The sequence below is a fragment of the Artibeus jamaicensis genome, unplaced genomic scaffold (genome assembly GCF_021234435.1).
Source record: "Artibeus jamaicensis isolate MK-2021 breed Jamaican fruit bat unplaced genomic scaffold, CSHL_Jam_final contig_1128, whole genome shotgun sequence".
NCBI classification, from domain to species: Eukaryota; Metazoa; Chordata; class Mammalia; order Chiroptera; family Phyllostomidae; genus Artibeus; species Artibeus jamaicensis.
In genome coordinates, this window is record NW_026521220.1 from 1,960,852 (window position 1) to 1,982,593 (window position 21,742).

The 21,742-nt window shown below is 51.8% G+C and overlaps 1 protein-coding gene across 7 annotated transcripts in view; it reads right to left on the minus strand.

The window, feature by feature from the left end:
* MED15 (mediator complex subunit 15) overlaps nucleotides 1-21,742 on the minus strand; it is a 53,943-nt gene that overhangs the window by 14,895 nt on the left and 17,306 nt on the right. For 4 of the 7 annotated variants that reach the window (XM_037131452.2, XM_037131455.2, XM_037131453.2 and 1 more), the window contains exons 2-8: nucleotides 17,920-18,007; nucleotides 11,287-11,338; nucleotides 9,549-9,578; nucleotides 7,851-8,063; nucleotides 3,303-3,544; nucleotides 2,003-2,317; nucleotides 718-825 (exon numbers count right to left, since the gene is read on the minus strand). In XM_037131452.2, the coding sequence (XP_036987347.2) occupies nucleotides 718-825; nucleotides 2,003-2,317; nucleotides 3,303-3,544; nucleotides 7,851-8,063; nucleotides 9,549-9,578; nucleotides 11,287-11,338; nucleotides 17,920-18,007 (1,048 nt within the window). Of the gene's footprint in view, nucleotides 1-717; nucleotides 826-2,002; nucleotides 2,318-3,302; nucleotides 3,545-7,850; nucleotides 8,064-9,548; nucleotides 9,579-11,286; nucleotides 11,339-11,550; nucleotides 11,702-17,919; nucleotides 18,008-21,742 lie in introns of those variants that run through there. The other 3 variants (XM_037131454.2, XM_037131457.2, XM_037131458.2) reach the window with 2 other exon arrangements.

Below are 21,742 nucleotides of genomic sequence, written 5' to 3' on the forward strand. Positions count from 1 at the left end.
GGTGGAGACAGGAAGAACCCAGGCCCCGGACTGCAAGTCTCCCCACATCAGCACCAGCACAAGGGCGAGGAGGTGTTTCTAGGGAGAAGTCACAGGGCCAATCTCCAGCACCCCCTCCCCCCAGAACCAATGAGAATCTCCCTCTACTAGGAAAGGCAACACAAGGCCTCCTCCACCCCACTGACATCCAATACACAGAGGGTAGACATGGCAGGTCTCGGCCACACTTCCTAGCAGAGGGGGTGAGCACCAAGAGTCAGCCAGGCTGGGGCCTACAGTGTAAGCCTGCGCTGTCAGCTGGAGCAAAACGCTGCCATTCTTGTGCTTTTCCCAGTTTCTACAGAGCTACTGTCCACCCGCTGCCAGCCCTGTACTCAGAGATGAGGCAAGCACGGGACTGCAATGTCCCCCTCTCCACTGAGTGGTCTCAGAAGAAGGAAAGAGGTAATAAAGGACATCAGAGGAGAGGTGGGAATGACATGTGCAACTGGGGGACCCAGATATGACCAAGCAGAGCTGGCTACCCCAGGACCACAGGGACCGGCTCCAGGAAAGCCATCATCTTACAAAGTGCCAGGGGAAGAGGAGCCCCATGCTTTACCAACCTGGCCCCCGATCCAACCAGGACCCTGGCCACACTGAGCAGAAATCCAGCTCCATTCCCAAGTGGACATGCACCTGCTAACAACTACAGCTCTCGGCTCTGCTGGCCCTCACCTGGACTCCAGAACCCACTATCTGGGGGGCCTGAGCTGTCGGCACCGCTGTCTGCTGCTGCACCGGGGCCTGTGCCTGTGGCTGCTGCACCACCATTGGAGCTCGGACCTGAAGAAAAAAGGGAGAATGCAGTTTGGAGCCACAGTGAGCAGAGCACCCACTACCTCTGGGGGAGCTTTGAATCTCGAAGCTTTTCCTGAGGAGGATGGGATCAGTATGACTTTGCTGGATATGTCACCTTACTGGCTATTCCTTATCCCCTAGCCCATCAGAAATGTCCCATGCCAGCCTGGCTCTGAGTTGGCACAGCTGAGACACCTCCTCTAACTCTGGTGAGAAGAGCAGCTTTCCCATTGAGATGTCACCATCAGCTACCACTACAAGCAAATCAATAGTCCCAACTGCATAGCCCAGTCTGCTCAACTTCTGGGCCAAGCACACTAACAGTCTACAGGAGTCCCACCACTTGGAGCCCTGATGCCTCAGAGAAGACCAAGGTGGCTGGCCAGCCAGCCAGCAGCAGGCTGGCTCCCAGGTAACAGGTGTGCTCACACCTGCTCCTCACAATTACTGCAGCTTTTCAGCCTGTCCCTGAGGGCCTCCTGTTCACCTACCACTCAGTTCAGGCCTGGCCTGTCCCTACTCCAGTCAATGAATCACAAATAGAAAAGGCCATGAAAACCAAGGAAGTGAGCCAAAATAATAAATAAACCCCCTCCCCCCAAAAAACATGAAAATGGCCCCTTGACGCAGCTACTCCTAAATTGGTGACAATACACTGTCATCTGTGTAAATGTCACTGATTGAATCTTTGAACAGAGATGCCTAATGAGAAAGTAATGTTTTATATTAATATCCCACTAAGAAATATGGTAACGACAGGTATCTTTGATCAGGAACTCTGAGCAGCTAAGCAAATCATCATGGATACTCAATGGAGGCGACATGTCCTTCCCACAGTGAGAGTGCACGTGCTCTGTCCATCCAATCGTCCATGATGCTGAAATGGCCATGGCCACCACCAAAAGGAGCCATGCTGCTTGGAAGACAAATTGCTACCCCAGGGGCAGGGCACCCTCCATGTAGCACGCAGGAGCTCTTGGAATGCACAGTCCCTCACTGAGCCAGAAGGGGAGGCCAGCGTGGGGAAGGGCCACCTGAGTCCCGGTACTTGAAGAGAGGGTGTGCTATCTACAGCTAAGGAGCCCCAGAAACTACTCACAGCCACCAGCAACATGTGATACAAGGGAACAGCTATGACCCACCATGAGTCACGGGTACTCACGAGTTTCAGCTGTGGTTGGGTGTACAGCATCTGCCCAGGGAGGGCTGGAGCCTGTGACACCAAAGGCTGGGTCTGTGACTGTGGCGGGAGCTGCGATGGTTGGTTCTGAGCAACTGGTGGTTGCTGGGGCTGTGGCTGTGGCTGGTGGTGCTGTGGGTGGTGCATCTGCTGCAGCTGCTGAGGCAGGGCCTGGGAGAGGGGAGGCTGCGGCTGCTGCATTGGTGGCTGCTGTATTGGCGGCTGGGCCTGCAAAGCCTGCTGCTGCTGTAGCTGCAACTGTGCCATCCTCTGTAGCTGCTGCTGCTGCTGCTGTATCTAGGGACAGAACAAGCAGCACCCCATCACCACATCAGCCTCTGGACCCTGTGCCAGCCTTGCCCCTCATATGGGGCAGAGGGAGCACTTCCCACAGAAGGACACTGAGGACACATGCCCTGGACATCAGATACTGGTTCATCCCTAGGCCTGGGAGAATGAAAAAAGATTCAAGGCAAATATCAGGAGGGCTTAACATGGGTGCAACCCCATGAAAGCTGGGACACATGCTAGGGTGACACGGATCTCTGAGGGCACCCCAGTGATGCAGCTTGGTCCCCTACAGTGGTCAACAGTATAGGCCTCATGAAGATGGCCAATGTCTATTTTTCAGGATGAGGATGAAGAGCAGGACCGAAGATTCCCTGTTGGCTTTGGGAGAGAAGCCTCCCAGATCCAGGAGGGCAGCCATGGGAAAAGGAGTCAGCGAGCCAAAGCCTGGAGGTGGCGGAAAAGTGGAGAGGTCCCCTCAGAGACTCTCCCTCAACCAAGAGCAGGTGTAACAATAGGTGCTTAACACATCTTCACGCTGACTGCAAACCATGGGAGGAAGAAAGTGTTTTCTTAGAAGCAGGGTTCTCATGGACATTGCCGTGACCCTGCAGGCCCCCAGATGGAGGCCAATTAGTGCTGCATCTGGACACCAAACAAGCCCAGAGATGGCTCAAGTATTCCTGCACTTTGGGGTGTTCTCACTTCTTAATTCACTTAACTCTTACATGAATCACTTGAACCCAGAGCCTCCACTGAGTCAGCCCCCAGCACACAGTAGGCCTGCAGCTAGACACGCAAGACTGGCGGGGAGGCTCTCCTTGTGCGATCACAGCACTCTCCTGCCAAGTCAGGGCCTGTTTCTCCTCCATGTTCCAGGCTCTGTGGAGAGCCCATGAAGAAGGAAGCTGAGGCATTCTGGGCCCCCATACCCACCATAGTGGCTGGTGTGTGTCCAGGGCTCAAATGTCACAGGAGGGAGAGCACCTGGTACCTGTTGCTGGTTTTGATGTTGCAGTTTAATCAGGTGCTGCTGCTGCTGCTGCTGCTGTTGAAGCTGCTGCTGCTGCTGCACCACTGCCTGGAACTGCTGCTGCATAGCATTCTGCTGAGCCTGGAACTGCTGCTGCTGCTGCTGCTGTTGCTGCTGCTGCTGCTGCTGTAACGCCACCTGCTGCTGCTGGAACTGCTGCTGCTGCTGCTGTTGCAACGCCACCTGCTGAAGCTGCAGCTGGGCTGGACACCAGACCCGGGAATCAGGCCCGCAGTACGAGGCGGGCACCAGGCAAAGGCCCATTTCCCAGTGCTGTGCACTCGGGTAGCGTGGTGAGACCACCCACAGCCCCGCCCACTGCTGGGATTGAACAGATATGATGGGAGCAGTATTCATGTTGATTATGGAACTTACTATTATGAATGGCTCTACAATAATGAAGAAAAGAGAAAAGGGCCAAGTCTTGTGGATGGCCAAAAGGCCCAGCCTCTTGTGACCACTAATCTACTTTCTGTCTTTATGGATCTGCCTATTCTGAACATTTCGAGTTAATGGGACCTCACAATATGCAGTCTTTGTGACTGTATTCTTTTGCTTAGCATATTTACAAGGCTTGCCCATGCTCTAGATGTATCAGTATTTCATTTCTTCTTCTTTTTCTAAAAACCTTCCTGATATTTTTTCTTTTTTTAAAAAAGATTTTATTTATGTTTATTTTTAGACAGAGGGGAAGGGAGAGAGAAAGAGAGACAGGAACATCAATGTGTGGTTGCCTCTCAAGTGCCCCCCACTGGGGACCCAGCCTGCAACCCAGGCACGTGCCCTGACTGGGAATCGAACCAACGACCCTTGGTTCACAGGCTGGCACACTGAGCCACATCAGCCAGGGCTCTGTTTCATTTCTTCTTATTGCCAAATAGGGTTCCACTACACAGATTTCCCACATTTAGTTCACCCATTCATCAGGTATGGACATTTGGCTTGTTTCCGTTTTATGGCTGTTATGAACAACGCTGATATGAACAATCATTTACAAGATTTTCAGTGGAGCAGTTTCTTTTTTAAAAAATTTTTTGTTTGTTTATTTTCAGAGAAAGGGAGGGAGAAAGACAGGAAGAGAAACATCAATGTGTGGTTGCCTCTCGCATGCCCCTCACTGGGGACCTGGCCCCAAACCCAGGCATGAGCTCTGACCGGGAATCCAACCTGGGGCCCCTTGGTTCACAGGCTGGCACTCAATCCCCTGAGCCACACCGGCCTGGGCTGGAGCAGTTTCTTTTTGAGTGATGAAAAGGTTCTAAAGTTGACTGTGGTGATGGTTGCACAACTCTGTGAATATACTAAACACTACTGAAAGTTTCACTTTAAATGAGTAAACTACATGGTATATATATATTATACATCAATAAAGCTGTTATAAAAAAAAAGTACAGAGAGATCCTTTCTACACTTTGACCAATTTCCACCTAAGGAAACTCCTACTTTTCATGTGCTCTTCTCTGGGCTACATTCTATATAATTTCTTTAAATGTAGCTTCTCCTTCACAAATTCTTCATCTGTATCTTTTTTTAAATTCCAGAGAGAGAAGGCAGCGGGGTAGGGGTGGAGGGAGAGAGAAACATCGATCCATCACCTCCTGTATGCACCCAAACAAGGGACTGGGGACCAAACCTGCAACCTAGACACCTGCCCTGACCAGGAACTGAACCTGCGACCTTTTGGTTTATGGGACAACACTCCAACCAACTGAGCCACACCAGCCACAGCGTTTCTTCAGCTATATCTAATGCACTGTTTATTCACCCATACTTTCTTCTTTCAATAATTTTTTTCTCAATTTCTACAACTTTTATTTGGCTCCTTTTCTGGTAGTGTATCACAGTGCTTATTCACTAGAGTCTGTCCTTTATTTCTTTAAGCACGCCAAGCCCACATCTAACAATTGCTGTGTGTGTGCTCCCTGGGAATTTCCACAGCTGTTTATTCTGCTCCTCCACACGGTGTCTTTGCTTCCTTTCATGCCTGCTGATCTTCAATTGTGTGCTTGACCTTAACTGCAATTCCCACAGTTCTAATCTTGGAATTATTCTCCAATCTGCCCTTGCTTCTGGGGGAGCTAGGGATGCCAAGGGCCTTAGCACAAATCCTGGGGGATGGAGGGACCCCAGGCTTGCTCTCCCCCATCTTGCAGGGGGCCAAGACGCAGCAAGGCAAAGAGCGCCCCCTGCCTTCTAGGAGCCCAGCAATCCAAAATGCAGCCTACCCAGGACCTGGCTATCCAGAAGGAGGGTTCCTCAGCACCCAGTCTGTCAACCAGCCAGAAATAGCACTTCTTTTTTAAAAGTCCGTTTTACACACACATGATATAAAATTTACCGAGGAACAGAAATGTAGAGAGTGATCGTTAGTCTCACTCCAACCCTTCACCCAAACCACAGCCTCATCTGCAGTCGGAACGTTCCCCGTGACTAACCGGGCCACTCGGAGACCATCACAGCACGCCCTGCACCACCCTTTGCAAGCCCTGGCTAAACCTCTGACGAAGGCCCTGCCCTCTAGGGGCACTGGGTGAAGGCTTGAAGTGGGATCTGGAAAAATGTTAGAAAGGGATAGCAAAGGCCTAGTGGACCATCACACCTACTTCAGGTAGAGCAGGCAGGCCAGAGGTCAAAGGCAGGGAAGGAGGGTCTCTGAGAGGCAGCAGCAGGGCAACAAAGTGGAGAACCCACTTCAACCTTCCTCTGGTGCCACATAAGAGACCAGGTCCCTCAGAACCTGAAAACAGGATGTGGGTCAAGGTCAGATTGGGGAGGGTGCAGGCAGGATACCAAAGCTTTTGCCACTGAACTGACAAATAAAGTCTTGGGTGTGAGACTACAAGACAAATCATGGGAACATTCTAAACTCATATATTTTAAAACTATCTCTTATTATGAAATATCAGTTTGTGATCAAATTCAAGCAGTATGCCAGAGAATAATGTAGAAAGGAGCCAGGGCCAACACCTCTCCTGCACGTTCTTCCATAAGCTACCTTGCATGTGTATCAAGTGTGCTGATAAGACAAAAGGGGACAAAACAGCCCAAGATGAAGAACTGAGTCTGACTGCAAGACATCAGTAAGGAGAAGAGAATGAAGACCCGAAGAAGAAGGGGATGGCTGGGGATGGAAGGTTCCAGAGTATAAGTGGGCAGGAAGGAGACACATGGAATCTGAGAAGAGCAAGGCAATGCCAATACACGGCACTCAGGGTCAAGCAGCTTGCGTCTGACCCCAGCTCTAGGCCTTACGGGCAAAGCAGAGGCAGTGACACTGCCCTCTTCACAGGGTTACTCTAAGGACTACGTGGCAAAAATACATCAGAACACCACCACCTGTACACGAGTGTCCACAGCAGCTTTCTATCTCTAACAGCCCCAAACTGGAAACAACCCGAACATCCTTCAAGGGTGGATGCGTAAGTGAACTTGGTACACTCAGTCCACAGACGGCACTCAGCAACCAACAGGAACAAATTACTGATACAACTTGGAGGATCTCAGGGGCGTTACGCTGAGTGACAAACACCAATGTCAAAATGTCAGACACTGTGTGATGCCACCGATGTAACTTGGCAAAGTAACACAATTACAGAGACTGAGAACAGACCAGTGACTGCCCAGGCTCAGAGCTGGAGGGCAAGTGTGGTCACGAGGAGGCTTACAACTGCTTGTTGGTGGTGCTGTAACAGCTCTGCAAGAGACTGTGGGGACGGCTCAAGTCCACACGATAATGTCTCACGGGACCACACACAGAGAATGTATATAAAAACTGGTGACATCTGAATAGTCCACCTGAGTTGACAAAGTGTCCCCATGTTCATCTCTCAGTTTTGATGGTGTACTAAGATTATTATCATTGGTGAAGCTGGGTAAAGGGCACATGGGAACTCTGTGCTGTTCTGCAATTTCCTGTGACTCAAACTATTTCAAAAATAAAATGTTCTACCCGGGGGAAAAAGTGCTGAAGGCTTTGCAGTCCCGAAGTACATTCAAAGTCCTGAATAAGTGTTTATGAGAATCAAAGGTCCATCAAGACAGGCCCTGGAAGGAAGAGGGAGACCTGCGCCTTAGTCCAGCTTCTAGAAGGGGCAGCTGAATGCAGAAGACAAGAGGCCATGTCCTGCAGAGAAGTGCAAAGAGGCTCCTGAGACCAGGGCAGTCCTGGGGTTGCGGGTTGCTAATAGCAGTTCACGGCCAGGAACACTGTGAGGTGAACTGTTTCCATTACAGCTATAAAGTACAGCCCCCTGGATGGAGCCCCAGGCCACCCCCATGTTTTCCAAGTCCTCCACTCCTGCCCAGGGGTAGAAAGAGGGCTTTGGTGTCACTTAACTCTGCTGGTAGCTTACAGAAGGCTTGGAGACTTTCCTCTCCATACCAACAAAGAAAAAGACAGAGCTTCTTGGAGCTCCTCCATGACTTTCAGGGTACTATCCAAAGCAAAGGAATGAAATGTGTGTGGCCTCCAAAGAGAGCAGCAGGTTCTCTGAGAAGCAAGGTACTCACTCTGTGGAGCTGCCGTGGACACAACAGCCATGCCGTGGGGGGCCATCCCTGAGGTGCCGGGGGGCGGCTGCCCGGACAGGGGCATCGGCTGACCCATGGCGCCAAGGCCTCCCATCCCGCCTAGGGGCTGTCCTGGGCCCCGGGAAGGCATGCCGATGCCTGCTGCTCCTGCAGCGGGTCCGCCAGTCAGGCTCTGAAGTGCGTTCATGGGGTCTGTGGAAACACAGGGCACGGCATCTCAGGGAAGTCCCCAGTGGAAGGCCATGAGACCTCCCGGAGCAAACACTTCCTGGTGGCCTCCAGGCTCGACTCCCTCAAAGTCCCACCTGGTGAGAGGCCCGAGCCCTGGAAGCCTCCCCACCTGCTGTTACACCCCAGGGGGCAGGATGCCTTGTGTGTTTTTACTGCTCCTAGAGCCCTCCTGGGCAGGAAGCATGTCCCACAGTCCTAGTCTGGCCCATGCCAGGGTCCTAACATTGAGGGACAGACTGGCCCTCCAGGGGTGGTGGCAGCCCCCACCCCTTCTGGCTGCACAACCCTTCCCGCTGGGCGAGCACACGAAGGCCCTTCTCCAAGTAAACAAGAACACAGGGCGGGGTGGAGGGGGATGGCAGGCAGATGTTTTCCAGGGAGGCCACACTCTACTTGCACACCAGGAGGCCACCTCTGCTAATCTGCAGAACCCCACCGAGGAACAATACTCAGTCACACTCTCCATCCAGGGCCACCATCCCAGTGTGAGCAAGGGTGTGACGGAGAGGCCCACACAGTACCCAGGAGCACCATGGCACTTGCCAAGCCCACCAGGTCTGCAGGTTCAGCTGTGATGAATGCTGAACCGGGACACGGAATCTGACGCTCTCCTGAGTGTCAGCTCACGGCAAAAGGCTCGCTGCAGGGAGGCCTGGCCTCGCCCAGACACCTTGCTACAGAACTGGGTGCCCAAGGAGCCTAGCTCCAATGCTGAGAGCCCAGACATTCTCCTGGCCATGTACTCTGATCCCAGCAGGCCCCAGCTGGCTAGGAAGCACTATACATGCAGAGAGACCCTGAGGGGAGATAGGGCACACACGGTCAAGTGCAGCTGGCTCAGCTGAGGCCAGCATGGGTGTCTGGCATATATACATATGGTGGGTGGGCTGGCTCCCTTCCTGACAGGCTGGGGCTTATTTGGGCATCTTGGGCCTAAACCCCTTCACTGGCAGCTCGGTCAGTGAAACCAAGGCTGAATCATCAAACAGGGTTTCCCTTATGTGTGATAAAGTCTTAAAATTAAAAAATAAAAAAGAACAACTTTTAACTGATGAAGAAACTTTACAACTTCAGAAAGATAATTCTTACTTAAGAACTACTATATGCTGTTATACTGAATGTACCATAGCCGTTCTCTCCCGGAGAGCTGGAAATTTTAGATAATGTCTCAATAACTATGTGAGTTTTTATCATCTTTTTGCGGGTGAAACCCATATTTAAGTGAAATGCGACAGGGCAGCATCATCTCATGAGCACGGGAAGAGGAAGGCAGGGAGCGTGGGGTGCAGCTCCACGATCCTCACCGCCAGCCAGAGGTCTGCTCTCTGTGAACTCTGCCCTCTAGTAGCAGCTTAACCACCAGCATCCGTGACTTCCACAATCTCATTCCTGCTGCCCCAGGGCCAAGGTTGGGGAAATGTGAATTCAAAAAGGAAAAATTCTTACCACTGACAGAAGCTTGAGATTTCTTGTTATCTATATTAAAAGAAAAAGTAAACGAAGTTTTACATAACCACATACTTCCATAGTAAGTCAGTGTTACAGGCATGTGCCCAGAAGTCATTTACTGAAACAGAGCTAACCCTTTACTGAAACAGAGCTAACCCTCCCTAGAAGCTAGATAAAAAAGACCTCAGGGCTTGGGCGTGTGCGTGCGCATGCGCGTCCCACTCCTTGCAGTGCTGACACAGGAGGAGGCTTCGGGGAAGAAGGTGCAGAACTGCCCATGTCAACCAGGGCCTCAGAGAACAGCCACCAGGTGGAGGCTCATAAACCCTGGGCCTACGATAGCTCTCCTTCCTTCCCAGGTCCCTGGTCTCAGCTCGTGCCCTGAGCCAAACAGGAAAGCCACAGGGATCCATGACGGGCCCAGGATGGTGCTGAGAACATGACACCTCTCTCGTCAGCCTACACTGGTGGGGCAGCATCTCCATTTTCCAGAGGAAACTGCGGCCAGCCAAGGCAGGTGTGATGGCAAATCTAGCTGAGGTGGGAAACTGCAACACGAGTCCCACCCTCTCATGAGGAACTGGTGAGACGGCTGTGGACACCCTCGTCCACAGGGCTGTGTGTGCCAACATGCCAGGGCTACCTCCTAAACCGGCCAGCTCAGCCCCAACAGGCGGAGTCTCTGCCAGGACAAACCAGGGTGGTCCATCCAGGATGCTCATTCCCCAGGCTCCTATTTCTGTCTCCTCTTGTTCTGTACTCCATAGAACCTTCTCAAACCCAGCAAGAAAATGAAATCAAGTGAGGTTTGCCCAGCTGGCAGTCCTGGTAAAAAAAGTCAGTGTGGAAAGAAGCAAACCCTGCTGGCCACACAGGGGCTCTGGGGTTCTCGCTTGGCCCAGGATTACTGACAGCAAATCTGTAGCTGCCTCTACAACTGGGGGAGCAGCCACCCGACCCACCATGTGCATGCTCCCAGAACAGGCTGCGTCAGGAGCCCATCTCCCGTGGTAACACAGCTGCAGGCAGGCAGGAGGCGCTGCTGGCTGAAACCACAGCGTGCCCCACCAGCCTGCTTCCTCTCGAGACTGCAGCCACCCTGGACCCCTCACTGTCTCCGTGGAAGACAACCAGGACCCTGACCTTGGGATGCCATGACATTCACTTCTGAAGAGCCCTGGCTACTGCTAGGCCTGGCTGACAGAGCCACAGCAAGACCCAGGGAGCCAGAAGAGGAATGTGGCAGGACCTGGGCGTCCCTCACCACGGCAAGGAGCTAGAGGCAGGACCGAGGGAGCTTTCAGCCTGACGGGATCACACATTTAGGTCAGGCCTCCATGGGTCAATAAAACCACCAATCAGGGAAAGAAGTTTCTTTTCCAGGGTAAACTGCTTAAGGACTGCCTAGAAAGAAAAGCAACAGTCCTTTTTTAAAAGGAGATTAAATGGACAAGCAAAAACAGCAGTCCAGTTTAAACCACTTCGAGACTAACATTTGCATTATGCCAAAATCAGCATTTTTGAGGCTGAGGCTCTGGGGACAGTGTGTGTGTGTGTGTGGGGGGGGGCGTGGATGGGAAATATGGAATCAAATGCAAAGCAGTAAGAACTTTCCAGAAACCAGGAGTTTCTACACAGACATTCTGAATCAGGCACTATGGCCAAGTAAGTCTCTACAGCAAGACTGGGCCGCCTCTAGCAGCAATCACAACCAGAAATGTAAAATGTTACTTACGAATGTCTCGAAAATGGATAATGAGCCTGGCCACAAGAGACAGGTACTCGTCCTAAAAGTGAAAACAGGAAGCAGTTTAATCCAAGATGAAGAAACGAAGCTGCTTCCCCGCCCCTTCCCACCCCCCTGCCACCAGGCTGAGGGCTCTTCCCGAAGGGCCTGGGGCTGGGCCTCCTCTGGAATCTCTCTCAGAGAGAAGCTGTCAGGGCTCAGCTACCAGAGGCCAAGAAAAGGCGCAGAGAAACAGAAAAACACGAAGGGTACCAGGAGACTTCAAACTGCTGCTCCTTCCTCCCTGCTGTGAACACTGAACCGAAAGGGCCGAGCACCAGCACACGTGCCTCTCTTTTCACACGGAGGTCCAGTGGGGCCGAGGGGCTGTTCTAAGGTCACTCCGCATTATCAGAGTTCTTGTGGGCGGGCCGCTTTGTCTTTGCACTATTTGCATCAAAGTGCTTTCGCTTTTACTACCCAGCCTGTTGCTTTTTCACTGCTGATGTCACACTTACATGCAAATCTGGATGTGTGCCCCTGGCTGTGCTTTTGGAGATCTGTGTTCATCTGAATTTACCGCACAGGCAAGGGAGAGGACACTGGGTCACTCAAGGGTGGCAGGTGAAGGCCACTGCAAGGGCCCTCTTTATCCCAGCTGCTGTGTTTCTGGAACTGCCCAGCAGGGCCTGCCTTCCACCAATTGTACTCCTTGCAACCAAGAACACTCACTCCCGGACATTCCGGGGAAACCAGTACTGCAGATTCGTCCCGAAGTCAGCAAAGGAATGCCTGAGTTCCAATCTCATTTCACAGGAGCTGAACCCCTTCCCCTCCTCAAAACGCCCATCCTTCCACCAAGGCCGCCCCAAAGGTGCAAGGCCTTCACACTCTGCCCTGCTCACCTGACCCTCCCCCTGCATCACTGACAGTGAGGGCCCGCTGGACTGCAGACTGGCGAGACGATGCCCAGGACCCGGCCCCAGCACCTGTGGTAGAACTGCCCTGGACACGCCTGCGAGCCCAGGGACACAGCGAGCCTCTGTTGTAAGAACACCTCTGAGGAAGGGGGAATCAAATGAAAGTTGGCTCACGTGAATGTAAAACTGTAAGCACACTTTCTAAGTCTTGACTCTCCCTCATCTAACTCCAGACGTCACCCCATCGCTTTTTTCCACCAGGGGAACCAACAGAGGAGACCATGGGGGGCAAGGCCCAGGGGAAGGCAGAGCTGGGATGGTAAGCACACCCACGGAGGCCGGTACAGAAAGGAGGAGAGTGAGGCTCCGCTGGAGCGCAGGGACACGGGGGAGGCTGTCGACACTGCCAATTCCCACTGCCCCCACGGAGTTCTAGCAGGGAAGGTGGTGTAATAGGAGTGAAGAGGCCACTGGTGTCGAGGCTCCTGCATCTGGACCACCTACGGAGGCTGCTTCTTGACTGATTGCAGTTTGTTGAGTAAGTAGCAAGGAAGGTGGCAGGGGTGGGGGTGGGGTGTTTGTCTAAAGGAAGCTCAGGAAACAAGGTGGCCAGGTATGAGGTGATAAGGACTGGGAGTTGCCAGGTCAAAATCTGTATCTGATGTCTTGTTAGGGCCTTGGGCCATCTTTTCGATTGGCGATAGGTTACAAGAATTTGTGAAGTTTTCTCCACTTCCATAGAAGGTAAAACAAGAGGAAGCAGGTTTAAAAAGCAACCAGATACTGTTACGAAAACACAAGATACAGTATATGGGGCTCAGGAGCATGTCCCCAAAGCCCTTCACATAGAACCAGGAGTGAGGGCTCAGAGCCAGGTTGGCTGATGCCACCATGCAGCAGTCCCGGAGCCACTCCCTGGCCCAGGGCAGGGATGCCAGCACCATCTGCTCCTGGCTGAGGCTGGCTCCACCAGTGCAGGCTCTGGGGACCAGACCAGTGTGAGGAGACCTGCGGGGATGGGAGGGAAGGAGGGCTGTCACCACCTGACAGGAGAAATGGGCACAGGACACACTTAAGCCATACTGCTGCCGAGGGGCTTTCTTACGGGTTAAACACACCTTCAAAATTCTTGCAGAGTCTGGGTCACTCCAAAACCATTGGGGCCTGAGCACTGCAGGCCTGCTGCAAGCACTCCCTTCCGTAGGAGACCCCAGGATCCGAAACTGCACCTCTCTATAGATTTGCTGTACCAGCTTCGCAGGGCTGATGTGAGGGCAAATGAGCTCACACAGGTGAAACACACAGAAAAGGGCCTTGCAAGGGGACATCACTTTAGAGGGAACAAATGGGGTCTAGCCATGAGGCCGGGAGCCAGCCCATGACAAGCAGGGAGGGCTTTACCTTGGACTGGCAACACTCACACTGGGAGGATAAGCCCACACAAGGCAATTTGGTGAATTCTTTCAAACAAATGTACTCAAGGTTTCCCTTGCCCTGGGCAGCTCGTCAGCACCTCACTTGTCTTCAGAACAGTCACCTGTGGACCTGTCAGCCTGCCAGCTTCCCAGGTCGTTGCAGCCCCTTTTCTATGGCCTCCTCTACCTCCCAGACCCTCCCAAAGTCCAGAAAAATCACTCTTCCCCATCCTTTTCCCTGCCCTGGGGTCCCACCTTTTGAATTCTTTCATAGTCACTCTAATGGGGTCACAGGTAACAAGCAAGCCAGGCGCTGCCTGACCCAGAGAGTCCTCCCAATTCCCACCTGTCGTGAAGGGCCACACCGCGGCTGGCTCTCTGAGACACTTGAGCAGTGGTGAAAAGACCGGCATCGTCTAGGCCACAGTGCCTAATCAGTGCGTCTGTCACCATAAAACAGGTTCCAACACCTCTTACAACTATCTCTTCCAAAAAGGGCCTCATCTTGGAGTTAGGGATTCACAACAGAACCAGCTCAAACAAAGGACGTGAGGCTGAAATTGCTAAGGCCCAGTGTGTGGGCTGCAGAAAGGCAAAGGCTAAGACAGCGAGGGAAGAGGGAAGCGCTGCCTGCCGGATGCTCACTTTGGGCTGTTAGGCTTACTCCCCCCACTGCCCTGAGTCTCCATGGCAGCCAGTCTCTGAGAGGGCTGCTGACAATCACTGGCTTCTCTGTACCCACGTGCCGCTGCTCACATCAAAAAGTGGAGGCGATTCTCACTCCCCTGAATCTGCACTGGCCTTCAGGCCTGCTGTATCCATACAACGCGCTAGGACTTCTGAGGGCAGGCAGCCTCCACTTCCTACTCCTTGGAAGCCAGTTGCCCTGCAGTAGGAAGCCCAGGCTATGCTGCTGGAGACACTACATGGAGGGAAAACTGATGTGCAGACATGGGAGTAAAGCCTAATGCACCATCTGGCCCGCACAGCTGCCAGCCGGATGCAGCTACACAAGAGGTCACAAGTGAGACCAGTGGAATGCCAGACGGGCAACCCCAACTGCCCCCATTCCTGACGTACAGAATCAGAAGAAATGACACACTGCTTTAGACCACTAAGGTTTGGGGCAGTTCCGTATGAAACAATATATAATGAACAATACTGAACCAACAAGTTTGGCATTTCACTAGTTGACACAGCTCAATAAGCCCTTATCAAAGTTCTTTTAATTATAATACAAATTAATAAAAACATCATCCCATTCCCAAAATACTTACAAGTGATATATCTAATAAGAGACTCGTATCTAAAATACATAAAGAACTCTAACAGTCTAACAATAAAAAGACCAAGAACACAATTTTAAAATGGGCAAAGGACTGGAATAAACATGTCTCCAAAGAAAATACGCAAATGGCTTACAGCACATGAAAAGATGCTCCGTATCATTAGTCACCAGAGAAATGCAAATCCAAACCACAATGAGAAACTCCTTCACACTCATTATGATAGCTATTATAAAAAAGACACACAATAACAAGTACTGACGAAGCGTGGAAAAACTGCAACCTCGTACATTGCTGATGTGAATGTAAAATGATGCTGCTGCTTCGGAAAACCATCCGACAGTTTCTCAAAAGGTTACGCACAGTCACCATATGATCCAGCAATTCCACTCCTAGCTGTACGTCCAAGAGAAATAAAATAACAAACCTGTACATAAATGACAGTAGCAGCATTACTCATAACAGCCAAAAATGTGGAAACAATTCAATGTCCGTCAACTGAGTACGCAGACTATGGCTCATCCATATGATGGAATGTTAGTCGGCAACTACAGGGAATAAAGTACATGCTACAACATGAGTAAAGAATGAGCCTTGGAAATATGCTAAGTGAAAGAAATCAGTCACAAAAGCATATAATACATGATTGCATTTATATGAAAAGTTCAAAACAGTCAAATTCATAGCAACAAGAAGCAGACAAGTGGTTGTTTAGGGCTAAGGGTCAAGAGAAAATGGAGACTAACAGAATGGATACGGAGTTTCTATTTTAAAAAATATATTTTACTTATTTATATTTAGAGAACTGAAGGGAAGGAGAAAGAAAAGGAAAGAAACATCAAATGTGTGGTTGCCTCTCATGTGACCCCTACTGGGGACTGGGCCTGCAACCCAGGCACATGCCCTGACTGGGAAGCAAACCTGCAACCCTTTGGTTCACAGGCTGGCACTCAGTCCACTGAGCCACACCAGCCAGGGCTGGATACGGAGTTTCTCTTAGTAAATGTTCTAAAATTTAGATTGTGGTGGTGGTAGAACAACTCTGTGAGTCTCCTAAAGACCACTGAATTGCACACTTTAAATGGGTAAATTGTATAGTATGTGAAGTAGATCTCAATAAAGTTGTTATAGGAAAAAGAAAAAAGAAAAAGAAAATGCTTATTATATATACCCAGGGCACAGAGCCCTCCCTTGCATGTACACGTGCTCGCACACACTCATGTGCTTGACCTTTAACACCAAGCTGTACAGACGGTTTCTGGAACCTGCCTTTTCCAGCCGCCCCCTCTACCTCTCCACTTCACAAAACGTCCACCTCATCTCACACGCAGCCTGTGCTCCGATTTCCCCAGCTGGCCTCTAGGTGACCTGCCAGTCATTTTATCCAATCAGTATCCAATCAAGGGCCCTAAAGAACACCTGCTTTGACTTTGTGACGCATAAGCGTGTCTCAGTGTTCATGCCGCAATGAGGCACCAGGTCTCAGAGCACAGCCGATGCATGGGGGGAGAGGGGGGCACTGAAGGCTGGGAGTTATTGGGTGGCCAAAAACTTCATCTAGTTTTTTCCGTAAGATGGCTCTAGTAGTGCTTAGCTGTCTTTAACTTCAGTCGAAACAATTTTGTTAGACTGTATTGTGACAGCTGTCATATCACCATGCATTGTTGTTTTTTTTTAATTTTATTTATTTTCAGAGAGAGAGGGGAAGGGAAGGAGAAAGAGAGGGAGAGAAACATCAATGTGTGGTTGCCTCTCATGTGTTCCCCACTGGGAACTGGCCTGCAACCCAGGCATGTGCCCTGACTGGGAATCGAACCTCGATCGCATGGTTCACAGGCCCGCGCTCAATCAACTGAGCCACACCAGCCAGGGCTCACCATGCATTGTTTTAAAAATTATCAAAATTGGTAAATTTTTGTGTAGCCATTTTAATAATGAAGATGGAAGAAAATAAGCAACATTTGGGTCATATTATGCTTTATTATTTCAAGAAAGGTAAAAACAGAATTGAAATGCAAAAAACTATTTGTGTAGTATATGGAGAAGGTCCTATGACTGATCAAACGTGTAAAAAGTCTGCGAAGTCTCTAGGTACTATTGACATTGTAGCCAAACACTTCTTTACTGTGGAGCTGTCTTATGCACTGGAAGATGGTTAGCAGCACCCGGGTCTCTACCCACTAGAGGCCAATGGCGGGAGATAGCTGACAAACTCAAAATATCCAAATCAATAAAGTTATTGGTGAAAATGAAGAACGTGTCTCTTATTTTATTGAAAAAATGTAACGAACCTTTTGGCCAACCAGTACAAGGAGGACAGGGCAGGATGGTGCAGAACAAAAGCTCCAGGCGTTAGTTCCAACTTGCATGAGCTGGGTAACTTCAGACAAGCAGCCTGGCTTCTTTGTGCCTGTTCTGCTTCGTTTCTACCAACACAGCTCTGCCCAGGGAACGTGCACGTACAGGAGGAGGTGGTCAGCCCAGGGGGGTGCTCACACACCGGAAACCCTCCCCAGCTACTCCACCAGTGATATTCCTCTGCCTGGTTCCTTGATCAAGGCCTCAATCTCCAGTAGCACCACCTTCATCCCTTTATAAAAGGGGACAGGGACTCTTCTGGGTCCACATGTCAGGGCCCTGTGGGGCTTAGGTGAAGACCCCCTGGTAGAGCTGACACTCAGGCAAGAGCCAAAGTGCTCATCCCTTCTACAGGAGCAGTTGGGACCTAACCGAATGCACTGCAGGATTCATGGGCACCAACCACAAATGGAGGACACTTGTAGTGAGTTCTGGGGTCAGACGCTGGGCCTGCATCTTGGGAGTTCACCCAGTAACCTCCCTGTACCTACACCACAGACACAAGGGAAGACCACGGAGTGCTGCAGGCAAAGCTGATAGTGTCTGTGGCCAATCGGTGAGCAGCCACCCTATCCCCACTCCCCAGGCAGAGCGGCTTCTAGAGTCTGCATCACACCCTGCCTTTCCTGAGTCTGCCATGGGCTCTGCCCAGCAGGGTCTTACCCGGGTCTTGGCCTTCAGGAATACATGGCTCTCCATTTCCTTGCTGGATTTACTATGGGCCACACCAGCTTTTCTCATGGCATCCTCGCTGAAAGACAAAAAAAAGAGATGTTGACACACCTATGAGTCTCCTCCCACAGGGTTCCTGGCCAGAAGGTCCTGCACAGCAACTGCCCCTGGGTGGGAGGGGCCTGTCCCCCAGCACACCAGCCTCATTGAGGTCCAGGAAAAGCAACAAGGGAGGGGTGCTCAGCAAAGCAATGAAAGGTGGCTGAGCAAGGGAATAAGAGGGCAGGGTCACAAGAAGGAAGGAACAGGAAAGGTGGTTACCATGAAGCAAAACAGCTACCACCAGCATGAGGAAGCAGAGGGGGCAGAGGGGGCAGAGGGGGCAGAGGGGGCAGAGGGGGCAGAGGGGGCAGAGGGGGCAGAGGGGGCAGAGGGGGCAGAGGGGCCAGGGTCTAGGGAATAACTCACAACCAGCACAAAATCAAGTACACGTTGGAAAGCTGAGTAGCTGGCCAGCCTCTATTTCCCGCTCTCTGAATGGTCTTGGTCCCCACCCGACTCTGGCATTAAAAACAATGGGATCCCAGCTCCACTCTCCTTCTCTGACAAGTCATCTCTCAGTCCCCCCAAGGCAAAAGGGGGATGTGCAGGTTCTCCAGGTGGGAGCCAGGAGACAGACCACACACAAGGAAAACACCTTAAAAGCACATTTGCCCATACATGTACAATAAAAGATGAAACCCTATCACACACTTTCATCATGTCAGTGCTCCGCTGGGGTAGAGCCATGCACATTAGCCAGGTTCGAGCTCCCTTGGAACGGGAGCACCCACATCTGCGTGCACACACACAGATGAGAACACACGTGCATTTGTTAGAAAGGAAGGGGCATCTCAGGCCTGGGGCCAGAAGCCTGGTCCCTCTGCTCACAGATTGTTTTCTTCCCTACAGAACAGGTCTCCCTGCCCATCTCCCCAGCCCCGAGACTGCTGGTAAACACATGAACACACAGGTCAGGGCTCTGCTGCCTCCCCCACGTGAATCAAACAAGCCCAGTCCAGCCGCTGCTAGAAGCCTTCCGACCACTCCAGACAAAGAAACCCCAGACACTGACAGCGTTTGCGAGTGGGACCGCGGGGTCAGATTTGTGATTCTTTTTGAGAAATCGCAGAAAGGAGGTCAAATGCCAAGAGATGGACAAATCTGCATTAATGTATAAAAATAAGATAAAATTACAATGACCCACTACACTGCGGGATCACTCAGCCAACCCAAGTGAGTTTAGGGTCCCTGCCCTCTGTCTGCTTCCTCAAGGCTGCACGGGAGGCAGGACCAGGTTCCTGCTGGCAGAGCCCCCAAGGTGGAGCAGATGCCTGCACAAGGGGGTGTGTGACCAGGACCACAAGAGAGAGGCAAGAGGAATGACTCAGAGAGAAAACTCAAGACCCTATGCACAGGGAAGTGAGGCTGGCAGGCCAGGAGGACTCGGCACCCACGTGAGGCAAATACTCCTCACGTGGCATCGAGAAACGTCACCTGCAGGCTCTAAGTCACTAAGCACTTCTGACAAGAGAAGTGACTGAGCAGACCTGTCTTCAGAAGGGTGCCTCACCTGCACCCCCCAGGAGAGTACCTGTTCCCCTTGCCACCTGACAGCAGTGAGGCAAACCCTGCCACAGAGCCGGGGACCAAAAGGATGACCCAGAGCAGAGCAGTGGACATGGCAAGAGAGCACTTGCTGGTCAGCAGGGGAGCCCGGACGCTGAGTGGTTGGGGAGTGGGGAGGCTGTGGGCAGAAGGTGGAGCCAGGAGCCACCGTGTGAAGCACAGAGAGGCAGAGACGGGTGCTGAGATCTCCGAAAGTGAGACTTGGTTACACAGATGGGCTCTTTGCCCAAGAGCAGCTATCCCCAAGGGCTTAACCGGGCTCCTGGCTGGCTAGAAGCTCTCCCCCTGAGCTACTGGCTGGCCATCTTTTATAGGGTCAGTAGACTCATAGGCCCCACAGATACAGTACATTTTTTAAAGACTTTACTTATTTTTACACAAAGGGAAAGAGAGGGAGATAGAGGAGAGAAACATCAATTGGTTGCCTCTCACACGCCTCCAGCTGAGGACCTGGCCTGCAACCCAGGCATGTGCCCTGACAAAGAATGGAACCCGAGACCCTTCAGTTCAAGGGACGACACCCAACCGATCGAGCCACGCCAGCCAGGCCAGACACTGTGCATCTCAACCACAGCGATGACACCTGGCACACCCACGAAGATCACACACTGACACTGGTTTATTGTAATAGCTTTGAGGTGTGTGTGGGACCACAACAGGCCCGAAGGTACCAGATGCCAGGGGCTCTCTCTGCTGGAGGAGCCCTATCCCGTCCTGGTCAGGGCGACGTCACGGACAACACGATGGCACGGGCACCAGCTGTTAGTGACTCAGCCCGAGGAGCATCAACAACATTGGAGGCCAGAAACAGGCATATCCTCCTTTTGTTTTTAACTTTTAATCTTCACCTGAGGATATGCTCAGAGAAACAAAGGGGGTGGAGGGGAGAGAGGGAGATGGAGAGGGAGAGAGAAACATCAACCAACTGCCTCCTGTACATGCCACAACCTAGGATCAAACACACACCCCAGGTACGTGCCCTGACCAGGAATCGAACCTGCAACCTAGGAATGTGCCCTGACTGGGAATTGAACCCACAACCTTTCTGTGTAAGGGGCAACACTCCAACCCACTGAGCCACCGGCAAGGGCAGAAACAGGCATATCTTGATAAGCTGGAGCACACATCTTAACAACAGGAAACAGAACTGGGATAAACGTCCAGTTCTCCTGTGAGCCAAGAGGAGTTGCGCCAGTACAGAGCCAAGGAGGAAGGCCATCCCCTGGCCAGGCACCGGGGCCCTGCGAGGCAGCGCCATGCCTGTGTCATGCACTTGTCCCTTCCACTGCTGCACGGTGGCTGGTTAAAGAATAAACAGAGCAATGCTCTCCACTGCTCTGAGCAATGTTTTCAGGTCTGCATTGATATTTTTAACAATGTTTTTGCTCCTCTTTCTAGTCTGCAGATCATGCTCCAGAACACAGAAGATAAGGCAAAAAGGGAACCAGACAGTTATGCTCTCTGTTAGTAGCTTACACTTCCCCCCAAGGAGAGGGCCTGCCCTCCCCTATCCAGCCATCTCAGCATTGTGTCGGAGGCACCCGTCCATGCCTGGGCCCTGACTGCATGTCATACCACGTTGCATACTCGTGCTGTCCCTCCTCTGCACTCAGGACCTAATACATCCACTGTGTGAGGCCATCGTCAGGACCCAGGTCCATGCTGGGAGTACCCTGCACAGGGGCAGAACCGGCTGCTTGCCAAAGCCCCTCCATTCTCCCCAAGGTAGGCTTTGCTGATGTCCCAGAAGTCCTGCAGGAGCAGCTGCATCTGAATGGCCACTCCTCAGCCTCCACCCCCAGAAAACCAACCCCTTCCAGCCACTGTCCCTAAACGAAGGCATCCTACCATACAACAAGGAGAGGGCCCAAACATGGAGAGGAGCGGAGCAGAGCAGAGGTTACAGCCTCAGAGAAACAATGGAGAAGCGCCAATGTGTCCAGGTACACTCTGCCCCACACAAGCAGGCCCCAGCTCTGTGTGTCACCTGGGGGGGGGAGCAAAACCGGTGTCGGCTCACAGGGACAGACCCTAAATGGCCATCCTGCCCCAGTCCCAACACCAAGCAGCCACCACCAAAACCAAAGCTGCCAGGGAGGCATTAGCACCGTAACAGAAGGGCTCTGTCTCCCCAGGCCGGACCAGC